General features: G+C 40.8%; 3 protein-coding genes across 4 annotated transcripts; 1 reads left to right on the top strand and 2 right to left on the bottom strand.

Annotated features, from left to right (window-relative positions):
- Positions 1–109: 109 nt before the first annotated feature.
- Positions 110–11,853, bottom strand: cldn1 (claudin 1). 2 transcript variants are annotated; one of them, XM_058645286.1, is made up of 9 exons: positions 11,744–11,853; positions 10,879–10,965; positions 10,555–10,582; positions 3,964–4,064; positions 3,514–3,607; positions 3,134–3,397; positions 2,362–2,526; positions 1,981–2,065; positions 110–1,189 (listed from the first exon to the last, which is right to left on the bottom strand). In XM_058645286.1, the coding sequence occupies exons 6-9, from the start codon at positions 3,354–3,356 to the stop codon at positions 1,027–1,029; spliced, it is 636 nt and encodes a 211-aa protein (XP_058501269.1). In that variant the 5' UTR covers positions 3,357–3,397; positions 3,514–3,607; positions 3,964–4,064; positions 10,555–10,582; positions 10,879–10,965; positions 11,744–11,853; the 3' UTR covers positions 110–1,026. The 2 variants fall into 2 exon arrangements, with proteins under 2 accessions (XP_058501269.1, XP_058501276.1); XM_058645293.1 differs by lacking the exon at positions 3,964–4,064.
- Positions 3,991–5,854, top strand: zgc:153913 (carboxypeptidase N subunit 2). The gene is made up of 2 exons (XM_058647291.1): positions 3,991–4,077; positions 4,277–5,854. The coding sequence occupies exon 2, from the start codon at positions 4,283–4,285 to the stop codon at positions 5,852–5,854; it is 1,572 nt and encodes a 523-aa protein (XP_058503274.1). The 5' UTR covers positions 3,991–4,077; positions 4,277–4,282.
- Positions 11,854–15,564: 3,711 nt separating the features above from the next.
- On the bottom strand, positions 15,565–17,461 carry LOC131466233 (transcription factor HES-1-B-like). Its single transcript, XM_058639439.1, has 4 exons — positions 17,173–17,461; positions 16,974–17,069; positions 16,803–16,890; positions 15,565–16,238 (listed from the first exon to the last, which is right to left on the bottom strand). The coding sequence occupies exons 1-4, from the start codon at positions 17,278–17,280 to the stop codon at positions 15,790–15,792; spliced, it is 741 nt and encodes a 246-aa protein (XP_058495422.1). The 5' UTR covers positions 17,281–17,461; the 3' UTR covers positions 15,565–15,789.
- Between the last annotated feature and the right edge of the window lie 7,093 nt (positions 17,462–24,554).

Genomic DNA, 24,554 nt, shown 5'->3' on the forward strand with positions numbered 1-24,554 from the left:
AGGTGTGTTTTGGTTCCAGCACAGAAGGGATGAGGAGGTGGAGATGAGTTGGGAATTTAAGTCCGTCTGACGTGTGTGTTTCACATCACAAAATAAATGTATAAAACCATTACCAGAGAGGAAGGAATTTTATTTTACATGTAACGATACAATAATGATTTTAAAGATAAAAAAGCATAAAAGCAAATGGGTTTTAGTTGTAATGATTGTGGAGGCAAAATATATTTTGTTTAACCTTTAAGGGGGGGATGTTTTTTTTATACTTGAGTAAAATTTTCTATTCAAGCCACTGCTTCTGTCACCATTGTTAACTTGTGAAGAATCCCATGTCACAACCTTTTCAGTACAGTATGTGTGAGGGATGCACGATATTGGCTTCAAAACGTATTATTGGATATTGGCAAAACACACCTAGATCTGCCAATGTGACTTAATGACAAGGCTAAATATGCTGAAACCTCCTTGACTTCTACGCTATCGCCCTGTACTATTATTTTTCCACGTTTATTTATTTTGCGCAATTTTGAAAATGTATATTCACGTCTGCTGTGACATGAATATAAATACGTTATGTTCATTTCACTACAGAAGAGACTAAACGACCTATGGAGTTGTCGCAGGGAAAAATGTATATGTATTAGGGATGGGAATCGGTATCGCTCCGATATTGGTAAAAATGTAAATAAAATCGGCAAAAGCATTTTAGTTGAGTCATGTTTGGGCTGTTCATTACAACAATATTTGTTACACAGCTGGAGAATTATGTCTTTTAAATGACTCGGCATAAATGTTCATTAATGCTTCTAAAATCACTGTAGTTTGTGATATCGGTATTGGTTTTGTTCACAAAAAAGTGGTATGTCCCATCCCTAATATCTAAAGTCCAATATCGTGCATCCCTATGGGGGGGGGGTTTATATGAAAGACCAAAGAACTGACTATCCCAATAACTAAAAACACACATCAGTTATAAGACCTTCAAATATACACACTGCAAAACAGAGGCAGGACGGAGCAATTGTCCCTCTAGACATAGTCCTTGCCCGTCTGTCCAGCAGAGTGAGTGTGTGGGTAGCGTGGAGATTTCCCTGCACCTTTGGCAGGACAAGTGCAGCACAGGAAGCTCCCTCCTATAATGATGAGACAAGCAGCTCCCCATCCCACATACAAGGCACTTCCAAATTCATACCTGTGAATGACACACAGATTACATTCACACTTTTGTGAGAAAGATGTTTTTTCCTCCTAACACCAGACTACACATCTAAAAACAATCTAATCCCTCATCATCTGAGTCACAAGTGCAGTTTAAAACTGGTTAATCCTTTAGAGTGTCACCTGTGAATACAATTACCATTTGGATTCATCACTGGTTTATAATGATTAGGTTTTTAATTTGATTAACACTTTATAAATAATAATAAAGATTAATGGTTGATTTATAATCCACCTTTCCAACACTGATACAGTCTCACTATTTGGCAAGATCCTGCTACAGCTTATTACCCAATAATCTTACTGGTGTGTTACTGTTTATAAAACATATTATAAAAATGTAAAACACACAGAACAGACAAATAGGCACACTATTTGGCAAGCAATACATCACTGTTGCCTGTTTAGCTTAGCTGGGGTTAGTCTGGCTCTACTCAAAACATACAAAAAACAGCGTTAAACTCAAGGCACATCAGGTTCTGGTTTTACATGTGTTTACATAGTGGACACTTTGATTTTGAGGGTAGGAAGTGGACATTCTGCTGTATTACACCTGGACTTTTTCTGGACCAGTTTCAGGCCACAGCTTCCTGTTAAAGTGCTTATTTTCCAAAATGCCAAACTGTTCCTGTAAGTGTTTCTGTAATGATGAACCAAATGACAGGTGGCAGGAGAACAGCAGCAGCACCTGGACCAAAGGGTTTGTTAAGTGTCTGTGCCCTACCCTTTTTTTCTTTTTTAACACCTGATCATTTACAAACTCACCTTGCATTGGTAGGAGTGAATGGGTTGTAGAAATCCTTTGCAATTCTGTGACCATACCAAGATGCTCCCGCCAGAGTGAGCACACCTGCAAAACCAACAAGCTTATATTTATCCTTTAGTGCGTGTATGGTATTTGTAGCTTTGTGAGGACCAAATATCAAATAAACAATACAGAGTGAGGACATTTTGGGAAAGTGAGGACATTTTGGCTGTTCCTTACATCTTTAAATAGCTTTTTGGGGGTAAAGACATGGTTTTAGGGCTAGAAAAAGGTTAGACACTTAGTTGTGATGGTTAGGGTAAGGGGCGAGGGAATGCATTGTGTCAATGTGTCCTCACTAAGATAAAAAAACAAGTTTGTGTGTGCGTCTGAATTCTAACCTGCGATAATGAAGACAATTCCTCCAGCCAGCGCCACCTTGTCCTTCTGCTCTTCTTGATCTGCCATGCAGGTGGTGCATCTCATGCCCACCACCGCCACCATGATGGCAATGAAATTCAGCAAGACGGCAGCCAGCATCAATCCCCGTGTGCCCTGTACAATGCCTAGAGACCAAGACAATTTAGAAGGATTCATTCAGGTTCATGGATTTATGAAGCTTGTTATTTTTGTCTTAGGTTTAAATCACATTGATCACCCAAACTCTTTCTTCCTCTGTGCTTTCCATTTACATAGTTCTTAAATGCAATCACAGATTACATGCTTTTCCTAAAAATAAACAGTGTGCACACGTTTGTTTATAGCAGACACAAATAGGCGAGAATGTGTGTAAAAATGAGTCACAATGCATTTCAATAGCCATAGGAGTCACTTGTGGATCAGCCAGCTGCAGGTATTTGAGTAACATGTCTGTGCACGTCACAGTTCTTTCATGGAGTTAAAAGCTCACCTCTTCAATGACCAGAGGGATTTTTTTTTTTTTTTTTTTTTAAACTAGTCTAAACATTTCAGTATTTTTGTGAAAGTCATTTTCATTCAAGAAAAAACAAATTAAAATTACACCATATATAATCATAAATGACTGATTTCTCCCCAACACAATATATTTGTAAAAGAGGACATTTATTACAGACACACATTAAGCTCAGTAATGCTATGAATAACAATTTATATTATGTTAATTTGTTAGCATTTCTAGTAAAACAATGTTACCTGGTAGCTGGAGAAGTGAGTCATAGACTTTACACTGGACCTGGCCTGTGCTCTGTGATACACAGGATTTCCACAATCCTTCATACATGGCCTGGGCTGTGATGATGTTGTCTCCTGCATAGGATGAAGCTTTCCACTCCACCATGATCGTGGATGCTATTGCGCCAATGAAGCCCAGGAAGGCTAGTGTGAAGCCAAGGAGCTGCATTCCTGCATTCGCCATAGTTGTAATGTAAGAGCTGGTAAAGAATCCCACTATATAAACTTAAAAAAAGGAAAGATTAAAAAGAGAAACAGGAGGCAGAAAAATTACTCCCTATTGTCCCTTAAAAAGTTCCTGGTGGCTTTAGGTGGTGGAGCTGGTCTTGAATGGAGTCTACCTGTGCATCCTCAGGGAACAAAGGTCCAGGAATGCCTTCAACTCTGACAGAGGTTAGGAGGGGAAGGTCACCACCTAGTGGATATTGTTATATCCTGCATGCATAATTCAAACACATACTTAATGAGGAATGACAGTGTTGTTGAAATTTAAAGGTCTCTCCTTCATACTTCATCACTGTTGATTCATTATTATCATCATCATCATCATCATCATAATAATAATAATAGGAAAACAAAAAATAAAATGATAGAGAATAAATGTAATTATTAGGAGTGGTAGCAGTACTTTTTTAGAAATAGTACTTTTTCCTTTGTTTTGATGAACAGTGACTCAACATGAATAGACTGAATCCAGAACAAACATTAAAAAGGACTAAAACTGAGTTGCAGGACTGTCAGCGTTTTTCTGCTGTGTGCAGATTGTACCATGGCAGACACTGGTCACTGACCAAAGGTTTTGTCTTGCCTAATTCAGGCTTGTTGTCATTTGCACTTTGCGTCAGCTTTCCTGTAGATCCACAAAGAAACTTGAGTCAATGCTTCCGGATCCCTGAAACACAGAGGTATGTTGCACTCTTTCATTCATTCATTTAAATTCATTGAAAGGAAGGAGTATTTCTCATTCTTCCATCTGTGGAAGATGTGTTAACTTAAACCGTAGCATACACTGTACACATACACTGTACACATACACCTGTTCAAGCGTAAAAACAATTTTAGTTTTCTGTAAAAATCATACAGGCTCTATTCATGTTTCCACAGTGAAAAATGGAGAAAAAATTGTGTCTGACTCTGTTCCTGGTGCTGATTCTCTGTCACAATGCCAACACAGAGTTACAACCCTCTTGTCCGTACAGATGCCAGTGTTTCACTACAAGCCAAGTTCTGTGTGCAGATGAATGGATGACATCTTTGCCCAGTAACATGTCCAAGCAGGTCAAGGACTTCATTTTAATGACATCTGCTGTGGCGTATCTGTTCCCGCACACTTTGGAGGAGAGCCCCCAACTCACCAAACTGGTGTTCTTAAATAATGCTCTGCGCAGTATTCACTCACAGGCTTTTCAGCATATGACTGAGCTGCAGGAGTTGGAGATCAGTGGAAACCCCTGGCTCGAACATCTAATTCTGGGGACATTTTCAAATCAGACAAACATGACCATACTGCTACTCAACTTCAACAGATTGAAGACGGTGCTTCCCGGAATGTTTGACTCCCTGAAACAACTAGAAACTCTGCAGATGAAGGGAAACATCATATCACACCTGCCTCACTCTCTTTTCCAGAACCTCCACCACCTACATGTACTGGACTTGTCCCAGAATAAAATTGAAGTAGTGGGAAGAGACACTTTTTCTGGTCTGGCTGAGCTGAAAGTGCTGAAAATTAACAACAACCTAATTAGCAATCTTACATTCGACACCTTCCACAATATGTCTCAGCTGAAAGAGCTTCACCTGGAAGGGAACAAAATATTAGTACTCCATGAAGGCATCTTCTCTGAATTAACTAACCTAAATGTGTTGAACCTCCGTGGAAACCTTCTTACAACCTTCAGCGATAGCGTTTTTGGATTCAATAACTCAAATTTGACAGAGCTGAACCTTAAAGGAAATAGACTGACTGAACTGTCCTTGTTAAGCAGTTTAACATCTCTCACTGACCTCATATTGTCCACCAATCAGCTCTCCAACCTTCATGAAGACACATTTAGAAATCTTACCATGCTGGAGAATCTGGATCTCTCTGAAAACCAACTCACATTTCTGCCTGAAAGAATCTTCAACACTCTATTTGCTATAAAAACAATTGACCTCCACATAAACAATCTGAGCAAGGTCGAGCCCAAACTGTTTGAGGACCAGATGCTCATTCAGCAACTCTACTTGTCAGACAACCAACTTGAAACTCTTCCAAATGGCGTCTTTGACCCTTTTGTCATCCAGCACACGGTGAGGATTCATGGGAATCCTTGGAAATGTGACTGCCACATGTGGTACCTACATGACTGGGTGCTGAGAAACAGCCAAGATATACAGATGCTGGACAGTGTGCTCTGTGAGAGCCCCGGCTTTTTGAGAAGACGGACAGTTGTCTCCATTGATAAGAACCAGCTGGTTTGTACCGTGTCGATAGAAAAGATGCCTAGTCACAGTCGATGTAGTTTGCAAGCATTCAATGACACCATGATCATCATGTGTAAAGTGGATAAATGTTCTCCCCTGACAGTGAAGGTTCAGTTTCAGGAAGATGACAATATTAAAGAGCATGTTTTTGGAAATAAGCCTGAACATTCCCAGTGCAGAAATGACACAAGGGTCAATAACCCCATTGATTAAATCTGTTAATTAGATGCTGTTTGATGTACAAATACAGTATGTTTCCATGCATTTGTTGTTGCTTTATACTAAGACTCACATTATACTCAGTTCTGACTTTCAGAGTCAATACTGTAAACAAACCTGCTTAATGATAAGAGGGGTGGATGAACCCTTCTCTGGTTAAGCTCAAAGTTCAGCTTAGTCATTTTGAAGACCGTGTCATTTCTAAAAGAAACAATGTCAAACATGTAAATCATCTGCCAACATGTGTTTTGACTGTGGTGCATTTGATCTGCATACCTCCAGCAGCCTCTGAGCTCAAATCTGCTTGTTGACTCCAAGGCTTACCCTTTGTCACATCAGAACAACTACAACTATGACTGTTTTAATGTGTCCAGTAACTGCGGCTGTTTCATGTTAGAAGTCAAGAAAATAGAATATTTACCTCATCTATATATATTCGGATGTACATGAATTAAAGTGAAAATCATGATCTGCAAAATATGGTTGTCATAGAAATATAGTGCAACTATACTGTATCTTTCTACATATGGAATCTATCAGTAAAATGAAACATATAGAATTCATAATTTTCATCCACTCTATCGTCTTTGGTTTCTCCCTTCCCTACTAGTGCTAAACAATTAATTGAAATTTTACTGCAAAGAGGCAAAATATTTGTGAAAGCCAAAATTTGTCAAAATATAATTTTTGACTAATTATTGTCTTGATCTATACACAGACACACACACACACTATACGGACTGAAGAGAACTTATTTGTTTCTCACAGATCTGCACAAATATCACATAGTAATCATTTTAAATGTTTTTTTCCCAAATAAAAATGTATCCTCCACATGAGGTTCGCGGGGGGCACTGTGCCAATCTCAGCGGACATAAGGTGATAGGCATAGTACACCCTGGACAGTTCACCAGTCCATCACAGGGTCACACAGAGACAAAAAAAACAAAACATCCACTCACACACTTGCGTCCACGGTCAATCTAGAGTGTCCAATTTACCTAATCCCCAAATCTGCATGTTTTTGGACTGTGGGAGGAAACCAGAGAACCAGGAGAAAAGCCACACACACACAAGGAGAACATGCAAACTCCACGCAGAAAGGCCCTTGTAATATACACAATTAGATATTTATTCAAAATCGTTGAGCCCTACTCACTACCCTTGAATATAGAGAGGGATGATAAGGAGTGAGGCAGCAGAGGGGAGGAGGGAAGCCTGAGCACAACAAGGCACACAGATGGCTACACCTTGAATATAGCACTCTCGCCCACGCTTAATAAGGGTCAAAGGCCAGAGGATCGATTGGGTCTTCAGTCTGAGCTGAATCACATCACAATTCACACCACAAAACGCAGTGGCTGTCTTATTACCAGCAATTGGAAGGATCGCCTTAAGTTGTCGAAAATCCTCTCTTGACCAAAACTATGGGGTAGACATTTAACATTAGGGTTGTTAGCAAGTGAGCAGAAAGACTTGTGGAAGTTGTTTAACTCATTCTAATCATTTATACAAAAATAAACTACATAAATGACAACATGCGGATCACTGTGATATTTGTATTTAAAGACATGGACATGTATTTTAATAGATAGCATTTTTTTCCAATAGTTGGTCACAGTGTCTATAAACAGCAGTTTTCCTAACTGATCCTCTGTAACTACTATAACCTTTTAAACAACAGGTATCACTTGCAGGTGCATCTTGTGGCTAAAGAGTCAGTTCCTTCATATTAGGTATACAGTGCATTCATCCGGCAGATAAATGTGACTACAATAAATGTTTATGCTCCACCACTGAATGTTGCTTGTTGTGCTGCATCCAAGTGGTCAAAATCAACTAACTGAGGTTTAAATGTACTTTAAAGCTGCAGTGTAGCTTTTAGATATAAACAACATGTACGCTGCATTCAAATTACTATTAAAATAAAGCCTATGAGCTCCACATAATGTTTCTCAGTGTACTAGTGTTTTGTATTCGTCTGTGGCGATATTACCGCGCTGCTCACAGTGCGACAAATTGTGCTTCATGACTAAGCTGGCAAGGAGGAAGAAGCACACAGCATGAGTAAACCAAGACAGTGTCAAATAGTTGCACTATGGCTGAAAACACCAAAAAGCACCCATGAAAAGTTCAAGTTTGAGCAATGCCTGGACGCGAGTGTACTTTCCTAGGTTAATAGAGTTATCATTAATACCAACTCAGCTGTCAGCAGCATCCATCAACGCCAATTACTCCCATGGCCTCACAAACTTACAACAGCAGGGTGTGAGTGCCGTCTTGGGAGGAACAATGAAAAGCACCTTTTAACCCCCAACTCTCCGTCCTGCATAGAAGGCAGTTAGAGCCGGACACCATGCTTCACACAGCAGTTCTTCAGATGGGAAAGGAAAGAAACAGAGGGGAGGAGACATTATCTAGTGAGACACACAGCGTCCAAATCAACACAAAGCACTGGGGGGTTTTCCCACAGTGTTTAGACTGACCAGTGAGGAGGGAGGTTGCAAGGGGAGGGCTGGGTTCTTGAGACAAAGAGCAGAGGTCATCTGAGACTCAGCCCCTGGGGCAATAATTCAAAGAGAGCTTCTTTTTTTTTCTTTTTTAATAAAAAAAAATGTAAAGTAATTCCAAAATCAAGTCATTTTATGCATCTCTTATCAGCAACATTATGATTATGTGTCATTTCTTGTGGTACATCAATAACTCAAGACAGAAGTCCCAGTCTTAAGGACAAGTTTGTATGTAATTGTATGAATATTTCTTTTAACTTAACTTTCATACTAGTTTTTTCTTCCAGCTTCACTAAATTAGTTCAGTCAATCGTAAAAAGGATGATAACAACCCTTTACTATAATGTGAACAGGTGTCTATTAGATCCTCACTCTCAGCCAATGAGAGGTCGACACCCATCATCCATGATACGATGACCTGAACAGCTCAAGAACACAAATGGGCCATTTTGCACACTCAAAATGTGAGCCTTGCTTACAAACAAGGGTCAATATTTACCCCTCAGTGCACGCAGACCCCCGGGTAGAGGCTAAATTGGTGTTGCCTACCAAATTAAGAACAGATGACCTGATGTGGGTGTTAAGTGGACGGAGAGATGTCACCAGAATGGTAATCTTTTTGCATACCGATGCTCTGGCCTTTTGTCTTGTTTGTGCCTATTGGAGGATAACAAGAAGCTATAAGCTCCTTATCACATAACAATTATGGAGGATGAATCCGGAGCTGTGGCCCTCTGGACCTTGCTCTCATGGGGCTGTCCCTGTTTTGTTTCGACCTACACAAATGGAGGTTTTATTATGCATGCATGCAGCCCTTGATTGTTTATCAGTCACTGCAAAATTTAGCAGCAGCCCAACAATTCACCCCCCCATTTTTGTTTAGAGAGATATTGATAACTTTTGTCAAGTGCACTTACCCCTCCTTTTCAGGCACTTAGCACCAAAACTGAGAGATGAAAGGAGTCACAGGATTTTTGGCCACATGATCTGCAGCTCTTTAAGTTTTATCATAACGTCTGATTTATTACACGTTAAGGGGCAAAACGGGCACCTACTGCAAAAAAATGAAAAGGCATCACTAGTACGCTTAAGGCAGGCATGTCCAAATTGCAACCTGGAGTCTAAGGCAGCTCAGCCCTTTGGACTGAATTTCATGTAAACCTCTATTTACCGTCACATCGACAGGGCTCCATGCCAGTTTGCAAACCTAACTTTGAAGCTGCCCGCGAGCTGGGCCATACAACAATCCAAATAGGCCATGAAGGCACGCCGGGTAGTGTGTAGATCACCAGATTTATGTTACGGTTAGGGCTAATGGTTGATTAATGGCCATATTGGAAAAGATATAAGCAGCACAGTGGCCAAGAAGTAGAACAATTAACGCATGGTAGCAATATTTGAAAGAAACCTGAGCCTGACACAGTGGACAGGACAAGGTACAACATCCCATGTTGTATTCCTACAATCTAGCACCAACTGCACACCATTCAAACCTGATTTAACATCTGGTCCTTCAACATCACTACACATTTAGAGCTCAAGACATCAGAATTTCTGCATTTAGGAAACTCAGCAGCAAAATAATGCAGCAATGGCACATTTCGTACAGTCCGTGCCTCAAAACCCAAGTTTATATTTGAAATGTGGTGCTAACCATGTTTTGTTGAAATGGGCTTTATAAATTGAAGGGTTTTTTTTAGACATTTGTTTTCATTAAAGTGAGGAAAGGCACAGCCGCCAGGATAGATGCATGGCACTTAACATTTGTGGATTAACCCAGACACTTTATGGGCATACATTTAATCTTCAGTAGTTAGCTGTGAGCAACTGGACTAGCAAGGCAGTTGCCAGCAACTAAGCACTGAAGGGCTTCACATTCAAGAAAGATACCACACGTCAACATCTTACATACATTCATACCATCCAAAAAAAGGGACAATGTCACTTCAACCAGCAACAGGCAGACCACAACCTGTGGCTATTGCTCCATGAGCAACCCTCAGCTATTTGACAGATGGAAAGCAGACAGACAAAGCAGGAAGACAATGAACATGGCCATGTTGAACTTACAGTTGCAGCAAATTCAAATGGAGAATAAAGATAAATGTATACAGGCATGATGGCCAAGAAAAAGAGCGAGTGGGGGCACAGCGGCCACCCAGAATTAAAATACATGACACCTACTGTTTTGAAGATCTTCATGCAGATCAATCTGAAAATGGAAAAAAAAAAGTGTGACAAGTTCAAATTATTGGTTTATCGCATGTAAAAGGCCACTTAACAGTGAAATAGTGATTGTAGAATAAAGCTGATGAAGATTTGAGGAAAGCCTTTTGTTAAGTTCAAGTGTAAAAATGTCAGTACCTCATACAGCCACTTTTTAAACAAACCATTATAGAATTATAATATATTTGTGATTAAATCAATGTCATTTCAATCAGTTCAATAAATTGTGTTAATTAGCCCTAAAGTTTTAGGTAGTAAATTGTCTCTGAAGGTATCACTCACCTGTTATTTTGGGTTTTTTAACATTCTCAGGTATATGTGAAGCTGGACGAGTCCAACCAAGTCTGAGCAGGAAGCAGAAGTTTGTTCCTTAAAAAAAAAAAAAAAAATATATATATATATATATATATATATATATATATATATATATATATATATATATATATATATATAAAAAATATATATAAAATAAATAAATATATAAATAAATACACACACACACCTGTGTGCTTAACTTTGAATCTTCCTTTAAACATTTAACACATTAAAAAAAAAGGTATACATTTTCCCACTGAAAAACACTCAATAGTAAAGACATAGACTGCAGTGAGTTATCATTACTGAGTTTAACAATCTAATTTTTTTATCTTCTTAAATGTGAACATTTCCTTTTTGTGCCATACTAAACCATTGAAACCATTGAAATTCCATGATTTGAGAAACAACATTTTATGGACCAACATGAAAATAAATCACAGATGATTAAATGATTAGCTGCAGCCTTATTTACACCAATGATTTACCTGCTGTGACCTTAAAAAGGCCCCAATTCAGATAATAAGCAACAATTGAAGCCACTGTTGACTCAAATATTTCTTTATGTTGGTACCATGTATAGACAAAAATGAGCCAATAATTAAACTGCAATGAAGCCATAATTGAGTCACCAGCGAGACACAATTCATATTACATTGAGCCAAAGCTGGAATTGAGCAAATAAGCACACATTGAGGCAGAATTATGCTCATAATGAGGTAAAGCATAGCTAACATTGAGCTAAGACTAACTATGAGAAAACAATTGAGCTTTTAAACTACACAATTAAGCAAACAGTTACCGTTAAAATAACTTGACAATAGTTACTCACCATTCTGGACTAGCCATCACTCTGGATCAGGTCAAATCACCATCTTGAATCTCCGTGCCATGCTTGAGGAGCTGCCGCACGCGGGCAACTTTTCGGCGTCTGACGTCACGCCGCGGTATACTTTTTTTCTTTACTTTTTCTTTTTTTTTTAGAAGTCCCCTCCTTCAAGAACAGCGCCCCTTTTTACGCACCTTTTTTTCCGTTTTGCGGCTCGATTGCGCGGCTTCTCTTGGCCGGAGGAAGAGAAAGAGGAGGAAGCTGCGGTCATCATCTGATTGAAAACACCTGTGTGAAAATGATCAGGTGTGTCGTATGTCACCAATCAATCAATCAGTCTCCTCAGAGGCAAGAGGCAAAAATTAAAATGATGAATTAAGGGGGATTATTTATCTCAGTGAGGTTATGATGTTTAGAATCTTAGGGAGTTCATCACAAATGTAAAAGAAAAAAATAATTATTATGTGTTTTTGTAACTTTGGCCATCATTTGTGTCTATGCGGTTTCACTGATCTCACCATAGGTATCCAGAGATAAAAAGGAAGAAGAAGAGGTCATGGATGATTACACTCAGGAGAAGTTTGTGAGTTAGAATGCTAAATGATTGCTAAAGGATGAATGAGCACATCATAATATTTGTAACAATTGCCATTAACACAGCTTGGTTGTGTGTAATGTGCAACTCAGGCATACTAGTGTAAAGGTAGGTCAAATTTCAAACAAAGTAACAAAGTTGAGAGTTTTGATGTTGATGGTGATGGTGATGTTGCAGTACAGGCCTGAATCTCAGCAATTATCTTGATGAGAATATTATTTCTTGGAAATAAAAATTGGAAAAAGCAACAACATTTAAGATATTATAAATCATTCTTGTCCTCATCCCCTCACTTTCACTTTGACTTTTCTCCAACTCCCACATGTTATTTGAGCTGGTGCCTGGTGTCATGTGGTTTCCAGTGTTGTCAGCTTAGCCAGGACAAACATTAAGACTGTAATTTGAGTGTTTGCATTGTGGGATGTTTAACTTTGAGGGAACACCTGCAGTGAAAGTGTATCTCTATGGTCCCCCTCATAAGCCCTTGTGGGCATATGGCCAACAACTACAAAGAAAAACAAGACCCCCACCTCCCACCCCTCGTCTCTGACATCCAACACAACATTTCTTTTAAAGATGCAGTGTGTGTTGTGATGTACTACCAGAGCTACCCGGTGTTAACGGCCACAGTATCATCACTCTGTGTGGGTCCAAGGTTGTAAATTTTCCACTTTGGTGTTATTGCATTGTGGCGATGAACAATAATTCACTCCTGGAAGCAACACTTCCTCCAGTGTGTGTGAGCTTTTTAAAAACAACCTGCTAAATCAAAAAGGGATGAACTGGAATGAAGGGACAAAGAGTATTGTTCATTCACTATTGATATCAAGTGCATATCCTATTCATTAGCCTTGATGTGAACCACTGCTGACTACTTCGACCCCCATCATGCACCATAACAACCCTATTATCAATGCCACGCCAATTCAGCCCCCCGAGGCGGAGGCGGTGGAGGTTTCCGGTGTGCCTCAGAAGGAGTCAGTGTTTTAGAGCAGGGACCCTGTCACTTTTGTCAGTGTGTTTGTGAGAGGAGGCAATTGATCATGGACTACAGAGAAAGGGAAGGCCCTACCCAGCTTCATGTTTACTACAAAGTTCAGGGAAAATACTGCACAAACCTGGGGGTTTTGACGAGGGAGGGGCAGGGAGTGGGAAAAAAGACACAATCAGACAAAAGAAAGAGGGAGGGAACCAATTTTGGTAAACAGCACACATTTCCTCAAGAATGGGTAACTTTTGGTGGAGAATGCTTCTTCAAAAACCACTTCAGTGTCTCTGTCACACACAGGTATGGACAGGAGCAACCTGGTGCTTCACAGCTCCTCTTTTCTGAAGGAACACAGCCTGGTCTGAAGAGTTCTTGACAAGCCTTTAGGACCAGGACCTTTGAGAGTGAAGAACAATAAGCCTTCTTTAGCACAGTGAAAGTGACAGCATGGTCCTTCCCCCTCCTCGCCATTAAACCTCTGCCTGGATAAACAAGGGGAAGGCCCTTTATGAAGATGGAGAGGGTCACAAAGAGAGGAGCCATTGAGCCACTGAGGGGCCCGTCTTTGTTTTTGTGTTTCAGAGGGTTTTCTCAAAGGATGCTCTGATATGAGGGGGAGCTCTATTTTTGTCCTTCAGTCCTCCTTATTGCCACTCTTCTCTCAGCTGTGTCAAAACAGAGATGTAAACGTAATTGACTGTATCGTCTGCACAAAGTGAGGACCTGTAATGACTTTTTAGAGAAACTATATTAGATTAATATCTTTTTAAACAATTTGCTCCTTGATAAGTTGCCACCTATCTGCTCTCCAAAGAAGACGAGTGACTAAGAAATAAGTGGTTACTTCTACTGTTGATGCCTAATCTCTTAAAATCCATGAATATTCAATCAGGAACAACCAAATGGTAATGGATGTGTGAGTGTTTGCCTCTGGAGGTGCCACTGTTTGATGCCGTCAAAGGGAGGCCCTGTCTTCTGGTGATGGGCTGCCAGGTCCGTTGATGGGTTGTGAGATTTAGGGCAACATGCTGGCGGTGCTCCCTTGTCTGGGGGAAACGTGAATGAGGGGCACCTGTGACCTCTGGTCATGCTCGGCTTGTGGCTTGCTGGGGGAGCACCACGCTCAGGACACATGCTGGGACCATCATGCTGTCAACTGTCCACTAAATGGACAAAGATTTGACTGACTCGACAGGGATGCTGCTGATGATGAGCTGTTATTCAAATACTCATGCATTATCAAATCACTGGGTAACACCTTACATGACATTTCAGTAGTAACATTGGTGATAGTATGGTTATGTAGGGATGTAATACTATTGTAATCTTAATTCTTAATAGGTAATGGCTAGGAGAAAACAATATAACAGTTTGTTATAACAGAAACTCATTTATTTTTAACCCTGATTCATTATTACACAGAAACCACCAAGTCCCTGCATTGTTCATAGGTGAACAGGATTACCTAAAACTAAAGATTATGTGAAGGACACATTTTTAACTTCATAATATGATCATTTAAAGTTTGATTTCCAAGCATTTGTCATGTGAAGGTATCACACAGATAGTAGTAGAATGTAGTAATTCTCATTGCATTGCATTACCTGGAATTATGTGAGAAATAAAATGGCATTAACAAGTCATACCCTACAACCATAGAATTACGACGTTATCCCTGAAATGTAAAGTGTTATCAGTTATTTCATGTCAGATCTACAGTCTCTACATCATCACATTGCTGTTTGAATGCAGAATAAAAGATGTAAAGACAGTATAAAAGAGCATTAATGTACACTTAATCCCAAAGTAACCAGCATATAAATCACCATTTAACCCTGCAAGTAGGTTCACAGTCCTGTCAATTTCAGATTTCCTTTTTGGCAGGAGAGCAGACAGGCCTGCGCGTGTCGACAACAGACCTCCTCCTGCTCGTCTTACTGCCTGGCAGCATGCCTTCTGGGCCCAATACCACATCTGACCACGCTGGAGAGGTATTTATCACCGGCCAGAAACAATCATGTGTGGACAAGACACACCGAAGGAGTGGGAGTGTATTTAAACCTGCTGTTGTTCATGGGATGTTACTAAAAAAGTTGGAAATGTCTATAGTAAGGGAGCGCAGGCTCTTCTGCCTATGGGATGATATTTGGGCGGAGTGGAAATGACCAAGACACCACTGCAGCAGATATTATTGTAAACAATATAGAAACATTTTTATTCATCCAAAAAAAAATACAGTGCTCTTTATAGGTCTACTTGACCTTCTGATGCAAATGAATAGTGCCATAGCAAAAACCACAGAAAATCACAACAAGAAAAAAAGGCCAAGAAAATCTCATAATGTCCATATAAAAACACAAATAAGTGTAAACATCCTTTTCAGGTTGGTTCTTTAACAAAAACAGCGACAACATTTACAAAATGTACAAATATATGTATTGTCTGATAGTCCATTGAGCTGATTTTCTACCACGGTCTCCACACAGAGTCTGAGGTGACCGGAGGAGCAACAGGTGATGCATGGTGGCTGTTCTGAGTACTCAGAGGTACAAGAGCCGCACTGGGAACGAGAAAAGTGACCTGTCCATCAGCCAGCGGCAAAACCTGGAATCCCCCATAAAGCTTCATCGCTTCCGGAGAGACGTGCATCGCTAATGAGCCACTTTTGCAGGGCATCTGTGTGGCTGAAGTGGCTGAAATCTGTGCAGTGGTCTGTCCAAGAGAGCCAGGGTGAGGTCCATAAAAGCTGACCGTGTTGATCTGGGTCACGCAGGCAGCCAGGTGGCTGAGCAGGCGAGTCCTCACGTCTGTGTTCACGCCCTCACAGGTGGACAGAAATCGAGTGACCTCTCCAACACACTCACCAAAGCCGGCTCTGTATTTAGCCAGGACAGACAGATCTGTGTTGACGGCAGCTGTCAAAGAAAATGAAAATACGTAAGTCGATAGATCGATAGATTCCTGAGCAGTCCTTCGATAACTGTGACTATACTAATGGAAAATCAACTTTAGTTTATATTAAATACTAATAAAAACCTTTGTTTATGCATGTTTTATTTATGATGTCTAAGACCAAACATACTAAATACATGTTGTATAGCATGGGCAGCCCATGGCCAAGTGGAAAGGGAACTTGGCTTGTAACTGGAGGGTTTGAGTCCCCACCAGGTCAAAACAGGCTGGGGTACCCCTGAGCAAGGTACCCAAACCCCATTGGATAGAAGGAATTTCCCCTGTGGGACTGATAGAGGACTAATTTATTTACTTGTACCGCAGGGTTTCTCAATCCTGGTCCTGGGAACCCATTGTTTTTAAAAGTATCCTTTTGTTGGAGCAGGACGACATCTAAAACACGCAGGATAGTGGGTCCACAGAACCAGGACTGAGAGACACTGATATAGAGAACACATTTCCCATCTAAAGTGAGACTCTCAAGAATTGAGCACAAGTACAATAACAATCCAGAAATGGAACCTCACCGGTCATCTGGTGTCTCTGCAGGTTCCTCAGGTGCTTCACAGTCATCTCCAGGATATCTGCCTTCTCCAGTTTGGAGTGTCTGGAGCTCTAAATAGACAACATCAAACATTCAGGTTTATATTTGCTCATGTAGTAGACAGTCGTATATGAACATCAGTGCACGCGCTTACGTCTTTCTTCAGTGCGTCCAGGATGAGGGTCTTCAGCTGACCCAGACTCTCATTGATGCGTGCACGTCTTCGCTTTTCCATGATTGGTTTGGAGGACTTTAAAAACAAAACGAAAATAATACAGTGTTGAGCTGCGATGGTACTTTTCCTTGCTGAACTATTTAAGAATGAAATAGGTTGTGATTAAAAGAGTAAATACCTTTCTGCTCTCCGCCAGAGTCCGGGGTTTTTCGGTTGCGGACTTGCCATTTGTCGGAGTGGCAGCCACAGCGGATGGAGATGTTCTTTCCAAAGTACCGGCTGGCATATTCAGGTTTGTTTAAAAAAAACCACACAAAAAAACACAAAAAAACAGCTGCTGCAGACCATTAATAAAATACTTAAAAAGTGAGTCCACGTCAGAGTCGTCCCTCCTTCTCTTCACTTCATTCCTCTGGTGATGAAAGTCAGATGTGACTGACACACAAACACGCTCCTGTTTCCAGCGCCTCGGCTCGTATTTATAGAGGTGGAGGCTGCACGCGAGCGGCTCGTGCGCTGGTTCCCTGGGTTCCCCACGGTTGTCCAATGGGCGCGCGGGAGGCGACGATGGGCTCGTGCGACGAGGCGCTGTCATTGGCTCGATGACAGGATGATGCTGCTTCACACAGACCAGAGAGAGAAGTTTAGTCCAGAGTCCAGATGTGAGAAGAGCCGGTTCTGCTTCAGTCATTTAACATGAAGATAATTCCTCTCCTGTCTGTGTCTGCGTGACAGAGAAAATAAAATTAAAGTGCATTAATCGTTCAGCAATTAGTTAATACACCGAAGCTTCAAGCTGCAAAATATGTGTCTCCTTCTTATATCATTTCATAGTGAGTTGTGTTTGGATTTTGGCTTATTTTTAATTATAAAGTACAAAAAGGAAAAATAAATGATTAATATTTAATAGTAATTTATTTATATATTATTGATTGTATATCTAAATTCTAATGATGATAACAATAACAACTGTATTTATATAGGGCTTTTCTAATCAAATCTAATCAAAGTGCTGTGCAGAATAATCATAGAACAAAGTAATAAAAAAATACAGAATGAAAACTGTTTACAACATTAAGACAGCAGTTAAATTGTGTATTTATGTAAATAGTGTATTTGAACATGTAAAACAAAAAGATAAACATTACAGACAAATAAAGGCATAATAAGAATTAACCAACATATACATATGTATATATATATTAAAACATTTTTTAAACCTATTAAATCCCACCCCTTGAATTAACATATTTAATCAGCTTCATCATTTATTATAAACGTAATATAATTCATTTCTGTCATTTAATTCAAAACATAACCTTCTTAAATAAATGTACAATAATAAAACGCATAATGAATAATTATAATTATCATATACGAACATATTAGTATGTACATAAATATATACAATCTATTATTTGCATCTCTAAATGAAACGGATATAATAATCAGTCAATGTTATAGATCAGGGCAGAAATCCAGTAAAAGCCCTAAAGGGCTTTTAAATTACCTTTAAAAGAGGACAGAGACACTTACAGGTCTGATTATCTGAGGTAAAGTTTTCTAGAGGCACGGTCACGCACGGTCTCGGTTTTCAGGGGTCATTGAGTGCTTAAGTGAAGCAGTGAAGACCTCATCCTCTGACACACTCCAGACCTGATGTCCAGTGAAGAAGAAAATCTCTGACACACTCACATGTCGTCTCACTGCCATGAACTCTGACACCATCTGTCTGTTATCAGTGAGCATGAAGAGCACAGAGCTGCAGAGATACTTCAAACCATTCTGAAGAACAATGACGACCAAAAGGAGTTAGGAGATGTATTTATGGATGTGAGTGTACATCTCCAAAATCAGTTTGTTTTGTTTTTGTAAACTGTGGTGCAATTACTTTGGTTTTATTACCTTTTATTCTTTATCGCTGTTTTTTCATTTCAGTTGTCTTTTAATCTTTTATTAATTTAATGTATTTCGGTCCAATTAAGGATTGGCATAAGTAATAATATGTAGTTACTGAATGTTACTGTTTTCAAAACTTAGCAGACCTAACAGTATGAAATCACAAAAAAAGATGATAAAACACATAATTTTCATGTCCATTGTTGCTATTTGGTTGAATGTAGTTTTAATGGTTGATACATGTAGCTGAAACGTTTTTATCAGCAAGATTTGATTCCTTCTTGAATTCAGATTCTTTTTTAGAAACTTTCACTTTAAAATTTTGAAAAACATTTTGTCTCATACAAATATATATATACTGTCTACATATACAGTATATGTATCTAAATGTATCTATGTCTATATTTTGCATCCTCCTTTTAAAATGCAGGCTGGTTGTGAGGTAAACACGGGTGATTGTGATTTACATTTATATTAGTTCTAGCGTGACAATTAAACTTCAGTGACAGACGTCTGCGTCTGGTCCAGGTTCACTTTCCAACACGTCGATTCTCTCTGATAGACTTCAGATGTCTTTGTAAAGCTCCTAAATCCTCAGAGGTGAAATGACCCCAGAAGCAGCTCAGTGTTTCCATCCACTGCTTCCTCTCTGCATGAGCAGGACAACTTAAAGCACTGCCGGCTTCTTAACCTGAGTCAATATAAGTGAGTCAACTCATTTCTTTTTAATGTTATGCTTCATAGAAATATTTTCACAAATAGATGTTTACATTATTTGCTAAGCTGAATTGCTTAAGGATAAAAAAAAACAACAGCAAACAGTTTTTGTTTCCCACTAAATGACCATAAACCGTCTGCCATTCTCTGTGAATCACAAAGTGCTCAGTTAATCTTCTGGCTGGATATTTTAACAAGATGCTCCATTAAAGGAGACTGAGGTCCCTGTCTACGCAGCAGATGAGAAGGTTTCTGGAGAAGAGGCCACGCAACAATAAATTACGTCCCATCAGTGGTGTTTTCAGCGAGCCTGCTGCTGCTGCTGCTGCTGCTCCGCCACAAACAAGCCTTTATTGTGTGGACGGAGATGAAGACACGAGGTTTATAGCACAGTCCTGATCTGTATCAGTGTGGGAACACTGGCACGAGAGACTGCAGACAGTGATGGAGGCCATCAAGGACCAGCTTGTGGCTGATAACCACATGCTGAGGGAAACTGGGGCAGGAAAGAGAGCATTGTAGACTATTGTACTTTATACTGTTGTTCGTGGTTTGGTCTGATTACTTTTATTGACCAGATTTTAATATATTTCGAACGAAATAACACAAATGACATTGTCCCACGCAGCTGCACAATCCACCAACCTTCAAAGTCACGATGAAGACAAAATGATATAAATATATAGAGTATACATTTTAAAATAAGATCCATGAAGACGTAATAATAATAATAACGAGCAATCACCTTTGTTCTTAAGATGATATCAATTTTTTAAATTTTCCCGGTTCAGAGAAAAAAAGATGAAAAAGCATGGCACATATGAGTGAGTGACAGCTGTTATTGTCCAACAGGTGCCTGGTGTCATTGATGAACACAGATTCTTCATGATCGGGACGTCATGACTGATTGAGACTTGGCTAAAACCCCTGGCTCCCAGTGAAGACTAATTTGATGAACTGCAGTTCATTTGCTTTTAATTTGATCAGGTTTTATACACATACACATCTTCGCCCAGTCTGACTGAGGCTCATGGTTACTGCTCCACACAGCCAACACTGGGCTGTGAAATGATCATCCTCATCATCAAATACCGGAGAGGTTTCCTTTCAACTGCCAGTATGAAAACATCTCAAGCCAGGAGGGGCGGGCTCAGACAGAGCGAATCACTTAAACATCTCATCCAGCGCTCCGCTCGCTCCCCATCCCTCCTTCTGCCTTTGAATTCCCCCGTAAAGATGGAGGAGGTGGAGGGGGGCTCCCATAGCAACTTTCAGTTCCTAACTCTGCCCGCCTTTTGTTCTCCTCCCCAACAGCAGTTTCTGCTCCAGAGGCCTTAGACAAGGCTTCCATTAATTGCAGGCCTGTGTGGAATACACGTGGGACAATGGACCCAACAGAGTATCCGGCCCCCAGACAAGGCTGGAAACAAGTGGTACAGGAATCCGGCAGAATAGACTCGTCCTGGCTGATGTCACTGAATACATTTACCTACCTCAGAGCACATTCACTCTGCGCTTTGTTTTATTTGGACAAAAAGAAGGGGTAGGGGGAGGTAGAAGAATCAATAGAGAAGAGGAGCTGGAGGGGGGTGGGCTCAAGGATGGGAAATAACTGGTCGTCATGGTGACGCGCTGAATCAAAAATATGGTCGAATTTAGTGAAGGCAGAGATGTAGAAAGGGTAGAGGGCATTAGATTAAACCGCGTGTAAGATAAGAGAGGGCTGAAAACAGAGGTTTAGTTTTTTTAGTGTATTCAGCCCTGTTTATATGGCAATAAAGAGCGAATAAAGGAGCGGGAGATTAGGAGACTCATCCAGGCTCATGTTTGTCAACAACAACCGGTTTCAAGTCAGCTTATTCCAAGTCAGTACACCGGCCTCAGAGGGGATGCTTAACTGTGAAGCTAAGTGAAGCTGAGGAGGAAAGGGGGACCATAGCAACTGGTATTTCAGCAAAAAACCTGCCATCTGTCACCTAACGTGGTGGGTTCCTTCTTTAAAAAAGCCACCATTTAGATCTTCAACTTAGAGGCAAAGGCAATGAGACTGAAGTCTTATTGAACTCTTGGTCTCCCTCTTTGAAAAGGAAACCTATAGTCAGCGCCTTAGCCCTCATCAAATTGAAAAACGCTTTTAGAGATTCTGAGAGAGGCCTCACGTTTAATTTTTAAAACCCAGACTTGAAAGTGCTCCTAAACCACATTCAACAGTGGAAACTCTTTAAAGGACTAGTTAGCATGTAGATTATATGCATCTCATTGCATTGTCGAAGTATCTAAGTGTATTTACATGTTAATATGTCCAAGGATACTATCGACTTGAAAAGGTGTTAGGGGGAGGTTGGTTAACTGCGTATTTTCTCTCTGTGGTCCATGAGAATGTGATTTCTTTGTGCCATCAAGGTTCAAACGCATTCCTGTACAGCCATGGATATTATGAGCATTGATTCCCTGTAGCACAACAACCTGTGAACCCGATGATCCTTGATGGAAAACAAGGCTGCTGCCCCTAAAAATACTAACCTAGTTATAGATCTTTCTATTTCGCGATGGATAAATTGATTGTAACGTTATTTTTCCTGCAAGTGCCCTGCTGATTGACGCCCTGCCATGTGGTGCTTATACTCATCCAAGCTTAGTCCATATCCATGAGTGTGTTTGCTCTGGGATTTATGAATGTGAAGATGGTCCATTCTTGCCACTCAAGATGACTCACAAGACCAGCGTTTTGGCCACTTATGCAGTGAAAGCAGCCTGGGGGATGCCCTTTCAGCACTCGAGGACCTCTGGCTGAGTCTCCTTCACCCGGCAGATCAGCCTCAGTTGGGGGAAAAAAAAGTCCCTGCTCTTTACAGGGGAAGCTTTCCTGAGGGATGGTGCACTCCTTGTCCCAAGGCCTCCCTCCTTCACCTGCCAGCTTAGTGCTCATCACTTATGCACATAATCCCTGGTTACTGCATGTGATCCACTAGCCCAGGCCCTTGGCCCCTGAGCCTCCCCTGCTCACATGCTTGCTGGGTAGTTCCTGGGTGGCCATGGCAACTCTCATCTTCTCATGACAGTTAGGCTTCAGTCATAGCTCTAAGTCCCTCTTCAGTCCCTGTGCGTCTTTTTCTGCCCGCAGCTTTCTGTCTTCTAAAGCCGTTCTCTGATTGTGTTTTGCTATCTATGGCTCTCTGTCTCCCCTTTCTCTCAGTGTGGCTGTTCCCATGCTTTGGCTCAGTCAACTGATTGAATCCAGCCATAACTTAGCAACAGTGTGGCACCTTCAGTTCAGTTCTACGCTCAATCTACATTTAAAAACTAGAATCACCGTAACTGCAAATTGTTGGTGCACGTGAAAGCCTGACCTCATTTAATTGTTAGTCAGATGTGTAAACTGAGATAGTGAAATACATTTGTGTGCTTCTTTTCATCGTGGGCACTGAAGGCCTCTAAGTGCAGATCATCTTACCCTGAAGCAACCCCGCAGCCTCAACCATCAGTTTGTTATAAGTGCTGAATATCGCTCAGGCTCTCAGGGGGAGAGCGAGTGGCAAACCAGCAATGTTGTGTGGCCCCAAACTAACAAGTGTCACAGTGATCCGAGCCGGTCCTCCCCCTGTGTGAACGCCATGTGAGAGGCGGCTCCATCCATGCCCCTGCCACCTCCGCACAAGGCCCTCCATTGACTTCTAACCTGTTGAGGGACCACGGAGGACAAAGCGCCGTGGGGCGGGGCCCATCCCTCCGACAAGCCTGTGAACAAACGTTAACACGGCTGCAACTGTCCACCCCCTGAATCACTGAATTTATTGACCAACCACAGAGCCATTCAGGCCTGGAAAAGACTGATAAAGGACGGGGGACAAGGAATGGCACGAAGGTCTCAGGAAGGAGCCCATGCTTACACGGACAGGAGGGTGGAGAATGGCTTTGTGACCGTCTGGTGGGTCACAGACCTTTTTACAGACGTGGGTGCCTTTGTGTCATGTATAAAATAAGGCCTACCGTAAGTGAGCATCAGGTTGGCCATGTGTCCCAAAGATTAATCACGACCAGGGCCTTAAGAGTGTCCAGCAACCATGAGAAAAGAAGCACCCGTCTGAGGTTCTTTTTATACCAATGTTTGGTGTTACAGTGGCAGTTAACTATTCTGTGCAGGTCTGATCCCTCGTCAAGTCACATCAGGTCACATCCCTTTATTTGTTCCCGTGGGTAGACTTGTTTTGCAGACGGAGACATCCCGAAGCAAACAATACGTGAAATGAAAACATAAAACTAACAGATTAAAATAAACGTGCTCCAGGCTCTGCTAAACACGACTTAAAATACATGATAATAAATAGAAAAAACACTTTACTGATGGTTGAATATTGCAACAAGAAAAGTATTAATAAGTGCAACATTACTTATTGCTATTATTCTAGCTGCAGAAACATTTTATATCGCTTTGTTTTACATCTTATCTACATCCAGAGTTTAAATTCACAGTCTTCATTTAAAATGGAGTTTGCTCCCGTTCTGTTGTGAGGTTTGCCGTGTTGAGCTGTGGCTCACTAATCTGCCGACTTCACCAGTTGACGATGGGACTGAGAGCATTTCTGCTCTTAAGAGACAAGTTGCAAGTATGCAATAAAAGTTGTAAGTACAGAAACAACCAAGAGAGCCTGCACGCACAGGCCCAAATCTTGAAAGTACACAACTGGGACAAAGAAACGTATGGGCAAAAGAGAAAGGAGATCAAGTCCAAAATGTTTGAAACAGCACAAACGTCTGAGTGCAAGCTTGAGAAAATCTTTTTCCGAGAGTATCTGGCTGTGAAGAAGAAAGGCTGTGGGTTTTCGCTTCTTTATGTCTTTCCACCACTCTCCATCTGTTGCTCCACTGATACAAAAGGAATACAGCAAAGAGTTCACAAAAACCCATATTGCTTTGTGGAGAGGCAACACTATCCACGAAACT

Source organism: Solea solea, chromosome 1, assembly GCF_958295425.1.
Source record: "Solea solea chromosome 1, fSolSol10.1, whole genome shotgun sequence".
In the NCBI taxonomy this organism is placed as follows: Eukaryota; Metazoa; Chordata; class Actinopteri; order Pleuronectiformes; family Soleidae; genus Solea; species Solea solea.

Excerpts from the sequence above, each read along its gene's own strand:
- cldn1 (XM_058645293.1), bottom strand. The coding sequence starts at position 3,356 with ATGGCGAATGCAGGAATGCAGCTCCTTGGCTTCACACTAGCCTTCCTG. Across the intron at positions 2,066-2,361 it reads AATTGTCTTCATTATCGCAG|GTGTGCTCACTCTGGCGGGA; the intron begins GTTAGAATTCAG and ends TTGGTTTTGCAG. Across the intron at positions 1,190-1,980 it reads TTCACTCCTACCAATGCAAG|GTATGAATTTGGAAGTGCCT; the intron begins GTGAGTTTGTAA and ends TGTCATTCACAG.
- LOC131466233 (XM_058639439.1), bottom strand. The coding sequence starts at position 17,280 with ATGCCAGCCGGTACTTTGGAAAGAACATCTCCATCCGCTGTGGCTGCC. Across the intron at positions 17,070-17,172 it reads CTCTGGCGGAGAGCAGAAAG|TCCTCCAAACCAATCATGGA; the intron begins GTATTTACTCTT and ends TTGTTTTTAAAG. Across the intron at positions 16,891-16,973 it reads TGGACGCACTGAAGAAAGAC|AGCTCCAGACACTCCAAACT; the intron begins GTAAGCGCGTGC and ends TTGTCTATTTAG.
- zgc:153913 (XM_058647291.1), top strand. The coding sequence starts at position 4,283 with ATGGAGAAAAAATTGTGTCTGACTCTGTTCCTGGTGCTGATTCTCTGT.